This window comes from Melospiza georgiana, chromosome 3 (assembly GCF_028018845.1).
Source record: "Melospiza georgiana isolate bMelGeo1 chromosome 3, bMelGeo1.pri, whole genome shotgun sequence".
Classification (NCBI taxonomy): Eukaryota; Metazoa; Chordata; class Aves; order Passeriformes; family Passerellidae; genus Melospiza; species Melospiza georgiana.
Window position 1 is genome coordinate 98626887 of NC_080432.1, and position 15116 is coordinate 98642002.

General features: G+C 35.8%; 1 protein-coding gene across 2 annotated transcripts in view; it reads right to left on the reverse strand.

Annotated features, from left to right (window-relative positions):
- The window catches only part of CSMD1 (CUB and Sushi multiple domains 1), a 1052613-nt gene that overhangs the window by 211507 nt on the left and 825990 nt on the right, over window positions 1-15116 (reverse strand). For both annotated transcript variants that reach the window (XM_058020501.1, XM_058020500.1), the window contains exon 21: window positions 12815-13003. In XM_058020501.1, the coding sequence (XP_057876484.1) occupies window positions 12815-13003 (189 nt within the window). The remainder of the gene's footprint in view (window positions 1-12814; window positions 13004-15116) is intronic.

A 15116-nucleotide genomic window follows, 5' to 3' on the forward strand; every position in this document is an offset into this window, starting at 1 on the left:
AATATATTCATGTTCACTTCCATTTCTTCACCTCTAATTTTTAATTCCCTAGGCAAAATGAAACAAGAGCCTTTGGTAACACTGACAAGATGATTCTGCTAGCAAGCATCAGATACACTTTAAAATTCTTTTATAGATACCAAGCAAATGAAGCCACACCTCTTACATTCTAATAGAGAGATCCAGCTGCAGCAGTTTTTTGTAAAGAAGGGACATAGCTTGTCCACTTATGGTAATTGAAAACTAAAGCACTGCCAGCCTTGAAAGATGTAATGCAACATTGCCTATCTAGCACATGTGTTCCATGAGTAACTACTGACTTTTTTATCTCAAACAGAAAAATGCTATCATGGTATATCTGGAACTAAAGAGCTCTTTAGTTCTTGACTGTAGAGGCCACTTCCATACTTCAGTGCCTTCCAGATACCTGCTCAGCTCCAGAAACCTGCTTTCATCTTGACTACATGAACTGCCTCCCCAGCCCAGAAAGATGAAAAAGATTTCTCACTCCCCCACATGAGAAAAAATATCTTGTATGTGATTGTAATTTCATTTATTAACTACAATTCACAGAATATTACCAATGTGCACCATTTCTTCGATAAAAATCAACTATATCTGTATTAGTATCTACAAGTCTTAAATTATGCAAACATTGACAGGTATGGAATTTGCCAGGAGAAATAATCTTTACTGATCTTAAAGTAATTACTGTTGATATTCTGTCTCCATATTTTGGTCCACAACCTTGCGTTGGAAGTATCAGGGTGAATTTAGGTGAACAGGTAAACTACAACATACCCATTGAATATGCTCTATGTAAATAGTATTTTCAGGACTAACACCTCAAGCCGTAGCTTTTATGTATACATTTCACAGTTCTCTCTGTGTGGTTATGTGATATGCATAGATTAGTATAATGTAGGTATAACTAAAGAACTTAAAATCTGCATATGATATAATACCTAAAAAATGTAGCACTGAAATACATGTTATGACATAACAGAGGTCTCTTCTCTGTGCTGCATATTTCCCTTTCCTTTGTTTCTGTATCAATCTATTTTACTTTTATCTATTTACTTTTCAAGACACAAAGTACGTTGATTCAAAATTTTAGGTTTTTTTACTATCAATATGGTCAGTAACATCTAAAGCTACTCTCTATATTATACAATTAACATCCAGTTCTCATTTTGTATATTTCAATTTAATCATGTATTTCAAATACATCCTGTGACAAAAAAGAAGTGTAATCCAATACATTTTTCATCAGAGAATATGTAAAAAGTATGTCAAGAGAAAAAAACCCAGAAAAATAAATTGAAAAAAACCCCACCAGTGAGCCACAAAACCATGAAAGCAAAATAAATACTCATATTGACTGTTTCCTCCTCTAAAAGATTTTAGAGGAGGAACTACATGCTTTAATTACTACAGTTTCCAAGTTGTCTGTTTTAACCTTGGTAAGAAGTGCAGCAGACTGAAAAATGCTGCTTTATCAAACTGTTCTTTAATTCCCTTTCAGAGAGAGTAATCTGTCTGGGACAGATACTTGACCCCATTCTTTGTTCTTGTGCTTAATGAAGTCACAAAATTCTATCTAAATAAGTAACTTTTTTCTTTCTTTCATTGTCTCACTTGAAATTGGATAAAAGGAAACTGCAGAGGGTAGATCTTTTGAAGATCATCAAACACTTCCTAAATACGAACACAAACTATAAAACAAACAAAATTCAGGGATTTTTGAAATGCTTTGAAATTCAGTTCATGTAAAATGTAACAATAACTTTGTTTAATGGAAAAGTTTACTTTATTATTTTTTCTTCCATACATCTTGCTAAAAGGTTTGACAGGATTTTAAGCAGATCTCCAAAGCAGAGATCAAATAAAAGTCGTATGTTGTCAGTTTAAAGGCTTCTCTGACACAAAGCACTCTACTGAGTGCAGAATACCTTTATTGCATTTACAAAATTGTGCAGCAGTTCATGAAGTATGAGAAGAAGCTGAGCTCAGATGTTCTTTATATTTCTGTTTGACAATATTGTTATCCAGTAGGATGGTTTTGCAACATTAATAAAAGAGCAAAGGGGATCGCAGATAAAGCATCATATGCTCTGCCTTCCCATAATAGCAAAAGCTTAGGGTTCCCTCACACTCAGTGAGGGGTCTCTAAAGCTGGGCATACGACCTCTTCAGGGCAGACACAATACATGAGTGGGCTCAAGCATGGATTCATTTACAAACTGTGATACAGTGCTAGGAGCTGAAACTTCCTCTTCACTGGAACACTGTATCAACCTGAGGTGCACATGGAGATTCCACAGCAACTCACTACACAGTGTCTGAGTCTGTACTGTCAGCAGTCCTTCATCTCCAACTCTGCTGCCTGCCCTCCACGCTGAGGGTGCACCTATAGCCTTTCATCTGCACACTGCCAGGTGGCTGCAGCACTACCTTCACTCTGGTTTCACAAGTGCTGTTTTTCTCACCTGGCACTACTGAATTTCCAAACAATGTCATGATGGGTTTCTCCTAAATAGTGATTGCCCTTGATTCTTAAATCACACTGTTCTCATCTCACTGCTCATTTTTTAGCCTTGTAATTTTTGCCTGTAACTCTACCCAAAGATCATATCATTCCAGATCTGGTAGTGTTTATCCTGTAACTTCATACTTGAATAGAACCTTGTAGATAATGAGCAGTTAATAGTTTTTTTAATGCACAATAAATATTATACAATAAAATATATGCACAAATATATCACATTAAATACTATTTAGTCTGCAGCACAAACCTGTGATCTATTTGGTGTAAACAGTATCATAAGCTACCAGTGAGAATCTTGAGAAGGTCTGCGTGAAAAATATAACTGTACCAGGGAGAAAGCAAGAAGATATTGGGGTTTTCCCTCATTACTATTATCATTATTATTGCCACCACTACCTTTACTGGAGAGAGTTTTTTGTCTCAGGATTCTTACCTCACTCTTACCAGTTGGTGCCTGAGGAGTGGCATTCCCTGTTTTTTCTTTCTCTTTTCTTCTCTTTGCTTCTCTAAGATAGATTTCAAGTAAAGTTAGGTCATCAGCTGTGGACTGCACTACTAAAGCATGGTCATGTCAGCCTCTCTTAGTATTCTTTAAGCAACACCTGTATGATGGTGGTGAGGTTAGAATGCCTCAGTGAAAACCCTACTGAAATTGTTTGCTGAGAACAAACCTCTTATTCTGTATTTTTGTACCATTCGAATGCACAAAACAATGAAGCAGGAAAGGAAGGCCTAAACAGCAGCAAATCTTTTTCTGTGGTTTGCTTAATTAGCTCTCAATCCATATGCCATGAAAAAAGGCACTACTCACATTCTGAAAACAAACCCTATGATGTTAATTGGCCTCAGGGGATTATTGGCACAAACCAAGGTATGGGCATTTTTTTGTATTTAAATTATTTTGATATTTTTGTCTACTCTTTCTAGTATCATCTGATAATAATCTTTAGACATAACATCCCTAGATTATTTGTCTTGGAAGGAAACAACACATAGCAGACATAACCTTAAACCACAGAAAGAAGGCAAAAGGGTTACTTGAGGCAATCTTTATTCCTTCTAACTTTGAGTGACTATTACTTCATACCAGGCCTCAGATAAAGGTAATTGAGGTCTCATAAAAGTCACTTTAACTGAAATCTGTAGTGATTCCTGAACACTAAAGTTTCAGCTTTCAGATAGAGACAACTCAAACCTGTTATTATTATATGTCAAATATATTTTAAAGATTTTATTTTATATTTTTTAAAAGATTCAGACAGCAAGACTCAAAGACTAAATCAAGCAAATTCTCAATATTCAGTCAAAAACTGAAAGAAGGGATTGAATAATGCAACCTTTTGATTGTATTTAAACAAATGCAGTGTTTTAAGAGAAAAAAACCAGAAATTATCAAAAACATCAAATAACTATGAAATACATAGTATAAATCAGAAAACAGCCTATAGACATAATATAGCATTTAAATAAAGAATTCTGAAATACAGTGGATCCTGAATGCATGAACATCTTTATTTCTGTCTGAAGATTCAGAGACTCAGCTACTGATGTTATATAAGGTTTCTTGTTCATGAGCAGCTCTTAAATGAGAGCTCTCTCTGCCTAAACTCTACCTAAAAAGGAACAGCAATTTTCAGACTGTTTGACTCCTTAAAGGTGACCTCAAATCCATATTTTATGCTACAGAGACTTTAAAGAAAACAATGAATGTCAGATCTCAGGGGTCTCACAGAAATTTCCAGTGCTATTCACACTAACAGGGTTTCCACTTGTTTCAGTCTCACTGGAAATTAACTCAATGCTACAGCATGACAGAGTATATTAATTACAATTGATGACTTTGAAATGAATACTAACTAAACTATTAAAAAGAAACAGCTTATTAAATGGTGTCAGCATTTATTGTAGCACCCTACCAATTATTCAAGTAGTATTTAATATAACAACTGAATATGATAAATTAACATGATATTAATATGAATACCAGTGGGCAATACCTCAGTGAAGATTTTACTATTAAAAGTCAAGTGCCATATAAAATTTAATAAAGGAGCAACACTACTTAAATTCAAAATGAAAATATATAGGGGTGCTTTCTATTCAGCTTTACCTTTTAAGTTTTTTACAGCTTGATTTAGGAATTGATTTAGGGATTTGATTTTTTACAGCTTAAGTTGAAATGACTCATCAGGAACAGGAAATAACAAAGGTTAAAAATCAAACCAAACAAAAAAGACCCAGCACTCAAAACTAAGATTTTATAATATAACTATTTTATACTATAACTACTTTTATATGTTGTGTTTGAACTCTGTTCAATCCTTACCATTAAAGGCTTATTTGAGCTGAATATAGTGTACACTGTGTAATGTGTAGTGCACAAATAATATTTTCATTAAATGTCATATATAGGTAAAATTACACAGTTTCTTAAAGAGGTAGTGAGCAGGGAAAGTGTAGACAAGCAGACAGAATTGCAAATCAAATACTATAATGTTTGAGATAATCACATAAAGGAGAGTTGAAGAACAAATTCAAATGTTTCTTCCCTCTTATGAGAGACTGGAATGTTGGGGGTTAATAACTCAAACAATCATTCATTTGCAAAAGCAGCAGGGTGCTTTGCTGAGGCCAGGTTTGCACCCCCTCAGAGGAAGGGGAGGAGAAGGAGGCATTTTGGATGCGTGGTGGTGAAACCTCTGATCTGCATAAGAGCAGCCCTGGTGCAGAGGGGGTGAGGACCCATCACCAGGTGATGACCACAACAAACCAACCTTTGTTTAGCATCACGCTGGCTTTTGAGCCAGATAAGGGAAAAGGCAACTGGCTCAGATGAAAAACTTCATTCCCAGGGGAGTTATCTAGACATTCACACATAGGCCTGAAGATATTCACCCCCTCTGATAAGGCATGACTGGCTACACTATGCTGAGAAACATTAGAAAATGTCATAAATGTAATAAACTATCAAAGACCCTCTGAGCTTTATGTTGTGGGGGCTTTCCCCATCCTCAATGGATCAAGACCACAATCATCACTTTGAGCAATGGACATCTAAGTTGCAATAGTCTCATTGCTGGATCCTTGTGCAGTGATAACTTTTCTCTCCACTCACTACTTCTGTTGTTTCTGTTGTTTCTTTCTCTTTTCTATTTTCCTGATATATTTTCTTAAATGATGTTTTATATATTTCTATAGATTATAACAACAGTGGCCACATACCTTCTTTCCATTGCAATCAAACTGCTGTAAAATAAACCTGCCACACACCCACATAGAGACAGACAGATAAATATATATATTCTGGTAATTCAGTGTCGTTTCACTCTAGTCTTGAGAATTCTTGTTGTTTCTCTCACATACTGCCCAGAGTCAATCAAGCTACATTCCCCTAAACCCACTGGCCAGACCAGAACATTACATAACTGTAAAATCTCACAGGATCCCTTGGATGTGGTGGAGTGATCAGTGTGGTTCAAAGATATTTAGAGTTTTCTGGTGTGACCTGGACCAACTGAAGGGTTTTCTGAGGGACAAAGTCAACCTCAGAGAGGGTTGTGATGAGAAGGACATTGACTCTCAGTAGGTCACTAAAGGGTACAACTACCAAGAGCAAGTCAAATGATGACTGTCATTTTTTTTTCTGAAATTATAACGATAATGTTTTTCCCCTCAGTATGACCTGGGTACGTGAGACCTGCTGAAAGGTTTTCTGGTGTAACCTGGGCCTTTTGAAAGGATTTCCCTGGAAGAAAGCTAAGCTGACTTCTAAGAGAGGGTTAATGGGGAGAAAGACATTTACCCTCTGCAGATCAGAGACAGGTTTGAAAGGAATGACTACCCAAGAGGAGTCAAATGTGGCTCATCCCCTCCTGATGAAATTCAAGTCTTTTGAAAAGAGAAGGCACCTACATCTGAGCTCCATACTTTGTAATGAAATCTTCACACCAGTTTTTACACCTTGCCTTCCATAATCAGTCAACAGGGTATCTTTGTCAAATGCAAAGGAAAGAATGAAATGTCTCCTGTCTTTCAGGATTTCATCAGTATTTCACAGTGCACCATATAAAGGAATACCAAAACTAAAAGGCTCATTCCTCACCTTTTTAGCGGATTACTGCAAATGATAAAGTCACATTTCAAAAAGTACTAAGGAGGTAATTTCAGTGTACATCAGATGCATGCATTTGACATTGCGGTCTAAACTCCCTCCTCTGCTGCAGCCCCTACTCCTTGGCCACCTCTCTCTGGAAGTGTGCATACTCACAGGTATCTTGTTTTGTTAAACATTTCTGCTTTTGCACATACCCTACTCCTCACAGAGTCTGAGAAGACACAGGTAACCATACAGATTTTTTTTCCTTTACAGAAAGATTATTTAATGACCTTGTCTTTGAATGCTGTGTTTTGGCAGACTTCCATAGCTGGCAGATGTGGGAAGCAAAGAATCTAAATTGGATCCATGTTAGCAGCTGATATTTACAGAACAAATTTTGTGTACTATGTGCTAGTTTAAGCTGTGTGACAAGTGATTTAGATGTGTTTTAATAGGAAAACATCCTCTTAATTTTACAGATCTTGTCAAAACACAATAGGTACTATTTCAATTATTTCTCCAAGAATTAATGTATGCATGTCTTTTTCTTCCCTTCCCTTCCCTTCCCTTCCCTTCCCTTCCCTTCCCTTCCCTTCCCTTCCCTTCCCTTCCCTTCCCTTCCCTTCCCTTCCCTTCCCTTCCCTTCCCTTCCCTTCCCTTCCCTTCCCTTCCCTTCCCTTCCCTTCCCTTCCCTTCCCTTCCCTTCCCTTCCCTTCCCTTCCCTTCCCTTCCCTTCCCTTCCCTTCCCTTCCCTTCCCTTCCCTTCCCTTCCCTTCCCTTCCCTTCCCTTCCCTTCCCTTCCCTTCCCTTCCCTTCCCTTCCCTTCCCTTCCCTTCCCTTCCCTTCCCTTCCCTTCCCTTCCCTCTCAAAAGAATTGTGTGTAAATTGAAACAACTCCTTTATATCCTTCCTCAAGGACAGAAAAGTCCCTCCTACCCCTGAAAATAGAAGTTTTTTGCCATTTCCTATGACCTCTAATGAACCAGAAGTTCATTTTGCTTTCAGGATCTTCTTGTTCACTGGTTTGTTTGATTTTTCAGAAATGTCTTGCTTAACCTATGAATCTTTCAATTAATTTTCTAATAGCAATAAAACTCCAAGACAGAGTATTAGAAATACTCTGAATAGAGCTCCTGAATAGTTTGACTTAAAGAAAACTCTAAAGCAAGAAAAGTATGATTAAAAGCATAGACTTGGTTTGTTAGATGAGATTTAGAAAATCTGCTTTAGTAACAGATTTCCTGGAAATATGGAATGTGGGTCCTGTTTAAAAGGTTAGTGATGACAACATGATAACATCAGGAATCCGATTTTGATCATCTCCTTCAGGTGGACATTAGCCTCAGAATCAGGGACTTCAATAGACTTCAACAAGGAGTTGTTCACCTCATTTCTGGTCGCCACCATCACCAAGCTTCTGAGATTCACACAGCTTTGTGGATATGCAGAGGTGCGTGACTGCCTTGAAACTTTATTCTTGGATGTGTACTCTAGGGGGACTGCTCACTAAAAGCTGAGGTTTGTCCTCAGGAAAAAGTAGTCAGCCGTGAAATGTAAATGAAACTATAATAGAACTGTGTAATTATAGGTAGAGGAAAAAACAGTTATTGCTGGAAGGAAAAAGGTGGTAAGAATATCCATCCTGAGAGAGTTTTGTCTTCACAGTTATGAGATAAGTAAAAAGGAATATATTTTTAAAGGTATATACAACATTTGTAATTATGGAAAGCAAATGGCATAACGGGAAAAAATTATATGTGTAGAAGTAGTGTCAGCAATCCATCACAACCACAATAACTAAAAAAATACATGATTTTGAATGATTTTCTGGCAAACACTAGAATAATAATTAAAGCAATCATAACAACAAAAAAACAAATAATAACACTAGATAAAATATAAACAAATGAAGGGAACGAAAGCTGTTTTCTGGTTGCATATCTCAGCTAGACTAAAGATAATCAGGAGGAACTTGTCTGTACTCCAGTAGCTTGTTTTTCACCAACACACATAATATAAACCCAGTAATTTTAAATGATAAGCAAATTATCAAGAAGTAGATCTGGAAAATTAAACCATCACACATTGTCACACACCAGTTATAGCAGCATATCAGATAATAAGGTTAACATCCTCACAGGTCACAAGTTATTTCAAAACAGTTAAAACCCAAATATTTACATCAATACTCTCAAATCAAAAGATATGGGCTAGTGACATTTCTTTTCAAGACCTTATGCATGTTTATCTTCCAGGTAGCCATGTGTCAGTATTGCTAAAAAGATAGTTTTCTCTTGACATTATCTATGAGTAATGTACTCATAACTCAATTTTGTGCATTGTGCAAAATAGAAAAGTAGCAGAATTCCCCTTAATGTCACATTCCTCTTAGTTACAGTGAATTTTGAGGAGAGGGGTAAAAAAATTACTGTGAATATCCATTGAGACAACATCTCTCAAATAACAGCTATACACACTTAGACAGACTCTTTTTCATTCAAATTACTGTCTATGTCCTTTATACTGTGGGAAACTGCAGAAAAGCCTAACTGTAGCATATGCACCGTAGTGAGTCACCAGTTCAGTAAAAATCGTGTGATAGTTCTCCCAAATGCAGTTACCATGTCTGGAAAGATGGGAAGCAGTACTCCTGTAAAAAGAGTAGAATGTGTCATCTGCAGTTGTCAGCTACTAGGACAATTGTCAGGGAAACTACCATTGTTATTTGAGTGTTTTGAGGAAGCTCTGAGAGGAAATGAGATTTTTTTTTATGGATGACCCCACTACCCTCCTATAAACAATTCAAGAATGAGAAACTCCCTGTGAGGAGATTGGCAGTTCCAGTGTTCCCACACTTGGTACATAGAGGTGGGGGACAGGATGTTCTTGAAAAGCAATATCATGTCAATGTAAACTGAAAATTCACTAGACAGGAAGGGGATTTGCTTCTATAGGAAAAGCACCCCTTTAAAGAAAAAAAAAAAAAAAAAAAGAAAAACTTTAGTCTTCTGAGATGGGGAAAATTTGACACAACCTGGGGTAATTATATGTGTTCTTTAAACAGTGTAAAGGGAGTCAGCCTTAAGGGCCTGGATCTTCTGCACACTTTTCAACCATAAAGCTCTTTTCCCCAAATAGTAGCAAGTAGGTGGCTGTAGGCACAAACTGCTTTCTAGTCAAGGGACAGATCCATCTGGAGGACACATTTAGAGATGAGGTGATGGCTCAAAGAGAAACCCTAGCTAGTCTCTTCAAAACTCTGGTGTCAGGTGGAATAGTATGCAAAACAACTTGAAGGGCATAGCTGAGCTACACAAAATCATTCTAATTGAGAAGATAAAAGAGTGAATGATTGACACAAGGAAATCAGATTTACAAGTCCACCTGTTTATGAATTTGAATCTGATTTTGCAGATAGACTTGGTGGTGTATTTTGTTGTGTAAAGGAGGGTTCTTATTGCAGAAGAGGGTATGCTGCTTTATTCTGAGACCCAAACAACTTCCAGGCAATCAGATAAAGAAATCCAGGGGAAGATCATCTACCTGCATAGCATGGAGAGAAGGACACTAAAAGTTATGATAATGTTGTTCATAGAGGACTCAAAGTCTTAAATTAGGAATGGCAGCGTCATGATGTTAGGCTAACAACACCTCACAAGCTCTGCTTTTCCTTTACCTGGAAAATATCTCTTTAAAGAAGATTAAAGGGTAGAAAGGCACAAACAGTTCTCTGATCAGGAAAAGCGCACAACATGCTTGTTGTTAGATAACCCTAGAGGAAGGATTTTAAATTATTTACTTGGATGGAGAAGGGCAAGATTTTTGGAAACCCTGTTGGTTTATTGGTTTTTTCAACAGCAGATGAAACTGAATACAACTTTTGTAATACAAATCAGCATGTGCTTATGTGAATGTTTAGTTTATAAGTTAAGCACAATTAAATTTGAAGGGCTTTCATCCTGAATCTGATTAAAAGTATGATGAAAGACTGTATTACCATATGTCATAGAAGAACTTAAAAAATCTTTTTGATATATATATATTGTGTATGAGAATTTGGTCACTGTAGAAAAGACAATTAGGAAGTAATAATCTAGAGACTACTGAACCCAGTAATGTACTGAATTGAGACTAGATTTAATTCCAAATGTAGATTCCAAATACAGCAGATTTCATGAACACCCATTGCTTTTCACTCTTCTGAGAAAGAAGTCTTTGTGTGAGCTCCTCTTAAGAGTAAGAGCATATCTTCACCCCTAATGTCTTAGGTGCCATGGCAACAAGAAAAGGGACTTCTGTAAACCCTCTTAGTGTTAAGAAAAAAATAATTTCTAAAAGCAGCTATGAAGGGTACTGAGTATGCCTTTCCCCTGTTTCACTCAGCTGCCTAGCAAAGTTTCTTTCCTTGCATTTGTCTTAGTTGCATTGTATATGCCTTTCCTTGCTACACTACAAGAGATCAAATTAAGACATAGGTTGAGTTAAAAGAGTTATTTAGATCACCTTATTTTAGAGAAGTGCCACTTGTCTATGCATATTTTATAAAATGTTTTATGAATCAGTTAGAAAGTGGGATCTCATACATGGATCTAGGGACAAAAGTGTCTCAGGGCCAGTCGACAAAATTTCTAAAAACTAAAGAACAAAAAGGATATATTGGGCTCTCTGTAAATAAATTCTGTGTCAATGTGAATGGCAGACATATCGCATATACATAAGATTAGATGAGTATCACTAAATTATGCTTGGGAGAACCTACAGGCAGAACATACATATCTGTGTCGGGCACAGTAAGGGGTTACATTAGTCCTATAAATTCACAGCTAATTCAATGGCTGATACTTCATTAAGCTAATTATTGATACTTTGATAATCCTTGTAACTTTTCAATGTGTCATTTACTTTATGAGGATAGCCAAGTGAGCATTTTTAAGATATCGGATATAAATCTCTTATTACTATAGATACTGTAAGAAAGGCTTTTTAGAAGTTAACAAAATTTACAAAAACATGCATCATATAGAATGTCTCTTTTCTTCAGCACAAGATAACAATATTTCTGCCTATGACTAAAATGATGTTGCCCTAAAAATGTTATGATATCTAAAATAAACTAAACATGTTTGAGTGGAACACAGAGAAACCCCTTAGAAATAAAGAAACCCCAAACAACCCCAAACCAAGCATCATATCCCTGGGCTGAAAATAGACTAGGATTTAAATCTAGAATTTCCAAATAAATTGCAAACTCCATATTATTTTGGTTTCTGTCTCATCATTTTATCATGGAATAAATAACTCCATTTTAAAACAAAATTTAAGATACTTTTTTTTTCCCTATGTATCTTACATGCACAATGTAGGTGACTTTTTCAGATATAAAGATCCATCTTTTATAATAAATAAAAGAAAGAAGCTATAGCTGAATATCTCCCTTCATTAAATAAAATCTTATTTAAAAACAAGAACCTTATTAAGGAAATCCATTTAGAGCTGTATGGAAGTATTTGACTTTTCAGAAGCATTATTTCAATAGCAGCTGATGAAATTCACTTGACATAGTGGAGATAAACCATCTCAGAAATACAGCAACTGCACAAATTTCATAATATAGAGTCCCAGAGCTTTTCCAAGAAAAGAACTGTTCACTCAATTTGAATTCAGTTACTGATGTTTAAGAACCGCACATTAATTTTAATAAATAATGTTTAAAAACATTGCGACGCAGTTTATAAACTGTAAAAATCCCAAAAGCTTAGACTTACAAGAATAACAACACAGTAGGAAAAAAAAGACCCTTAAAACCAGCAGCAGGGCTCTAAAGCAGGGTATTTTCACCTAAAAGTCCTAAACATCATTTATCTACCCTAAGAGACAAAGTATGAAATTTATAACTTAACTGTGCCAAACATAAAGTTTAATAATTACTTTTACATTTTATCTCACATGAAATTTTGATCTTATTTGCTGGCATAATTCTAATTATTCCTCTGTATTTTTTGTTCTCTATATAAAAGAGACATGCATTACTTATATCTTGACTTTACAGTTTTTACAGCTTGGGGATCAACTTTTTCAACCCAAGCACTTTGTTGCCTGCCCAATATTCTGACACATGCCGTGTGCTATCAAGGATTTGATGAATGAAATGAAAGCATGTGACCACCTACCCACACACCTTGGCAGAGGTGCACTCCACACACGCCGACCCCCTCCCAGGCACGTGAGCTTGTTAGCACCTTCCAGGCGATACCCAGGGAAACAGGAAAAGATCAAGGAATCTCCAACACCAAAATGAAAACCGATTCGCCTGCTGAAGGCAGGAACACCAGGATCATCACATGGCTCCAGATCATATTCTGCAGACAATGAAACATGATATGTTATTATCTGGAGAAGTTGTCCACATGGAAAAAAGCAAACTTAGTAAATTGCTTGCATCGTGTGAGCATGGAACAGCTGGAAAACGTATTTTAGAGCTGTGTTCTCTACTAAAACCCAATACACTTTCTATAAGTCTATTATGCCTATATATACAGTAATTATGTATTTAATGTGTTCTACCCATACTACATCTATTTTTTTAATTTCAAGAGCTGTAATCAGCTTGTACTGTAAGTGGTTTACTATAATTTTGTTTAATTACTTCCTTTGTGTATAATTCTAGTTTCTTTTAATCTGAACTTCCAAACAGCTTTACAAGTGAGCCTTAGAGTTGAAAGAAATCATTATGTGATGAAGCAAATCTAATTAAAAAACAAACAAAAGGTTAGGTGAATGAAAGGCATATGAATACATTTTCAAAAAGTGTGCTTTTATAACTGCACATCAGGAATAATTCAGCAGGAGGAGTCAGAACAGACTAATGGGGAAAAAATCAGGGCTGTTACATAGGAAGCAAATCAAACTCAGAAAATATAAGAGCCACCCATTTCCCCATCTCCAAAGAATATGCTGTGGAAGTATCACTTTTTTTTATCCTGTTTTTCCATATATTTGTTTTCCTTGGATATCTATTACCAACTACTTTGAGAAAAGATGTTGAAAGATAACAACTTAACATCTAATGGAAAAGGTTTGATTTTATATTCTTCAGAATATGATCCAAAAGACCTAAAAGATCCCTTCTAGCAACAGATAAGAAAAAATGTTTTCTAGAACTTGGAGGTCAGTGGAAAGTAGGGTGAAATCTTATTTAGAATAAGAGACTCCATTTAGTCAGGGAAGAAACTAAACCAAAGTTTGTGAGTGAATTTTTAAACAGCTAATAAATCAAATAAAAGGAATAAATGAATTCTTCCCTTTAGTAACTGTCTTGTAGGAAAGTTCTGAATATTAGAGGCAATCTATAAACTACATCAGTTTCTGCTTGCAAATGTTGTAAGTTTAGAAAACACATGATTTACTACCTCTGTTCAGTACTGTGGGGGCTAAGCTAGACATGGAAATACCCTGTAGTGTACCTTTAGGCACAGGGAGATTTTCATTACAAATTTCAATGCTTGATGACATTCAAAACAGGTGTTCTCACAAAACACTTCTTACTAAGTATAAATATATTCTGGTTGTGTGAAAGTACCAAAACAGAATCAGCTATTTGTTTCATAAACTTAACGTACCTCCTAATATTTCTCAAAATGTGTATTTAATATAAATGATGGCATATGCTGTCTCTGTATGTGGTAGCAGCAGTAGATAGGACATAAACCTTCAGCTGTGTTCCAAAAGTTCCGTGATCCATATCTTTTGCTACTACACAGTTTTTCTCCTTGCATCCATAATATTTTGTGCATTTTTCTACAACTTGGCTAGTGCTTTATTCTTTTTATTTAGTGATAAAAAGAATATCAGTGAAATAATTAATATTTGTATTTACATTTCAAACCAGTAAAAGTGCTGACCGCTGCTTTGGTGAGTTCAAACTCTCCAGAATGAATTTATTTTAGCATTTAATAGGAGTAAATCCAACACTATTGCTCTAATCAGTGAGGTAGTTTTTTCCTTTTTTAAATAAGCAAGCTAAATGAGATACATTACTCATAAATATCATGGCCATCTGTAAACATTGCCAATTCTCAACAAAACTTATTGGCTTTCAGTTCCTGAAAAATGATGTGGGAGAATTGGATGAGAGTTGCTTATATACTCCTTCCATAAAATATACATGTGCATGTGCATTTCAACCAGCACTTGATTCATTCATATGTGTCATGAGACAAGGGGAAGCTTCAGAGAAACCCTGCCTTAGCATCAGAACTTGGCAGCATCTTAAATTTAAGAACTCACTCTGGTCCACAAGTTTTAATGATGGCAAATCAGGTCTATTTATAAGAATAATTATTTATTAAACAGACAGAGATAATACACCAAAGATCCTAATCAGAATTACTATGCAATGTGAAACTACAGAACTATTAGTGGATTACAGTCTAGCATAAAACAGTGCACTATTTCAAAGTAGCTATAATTAAA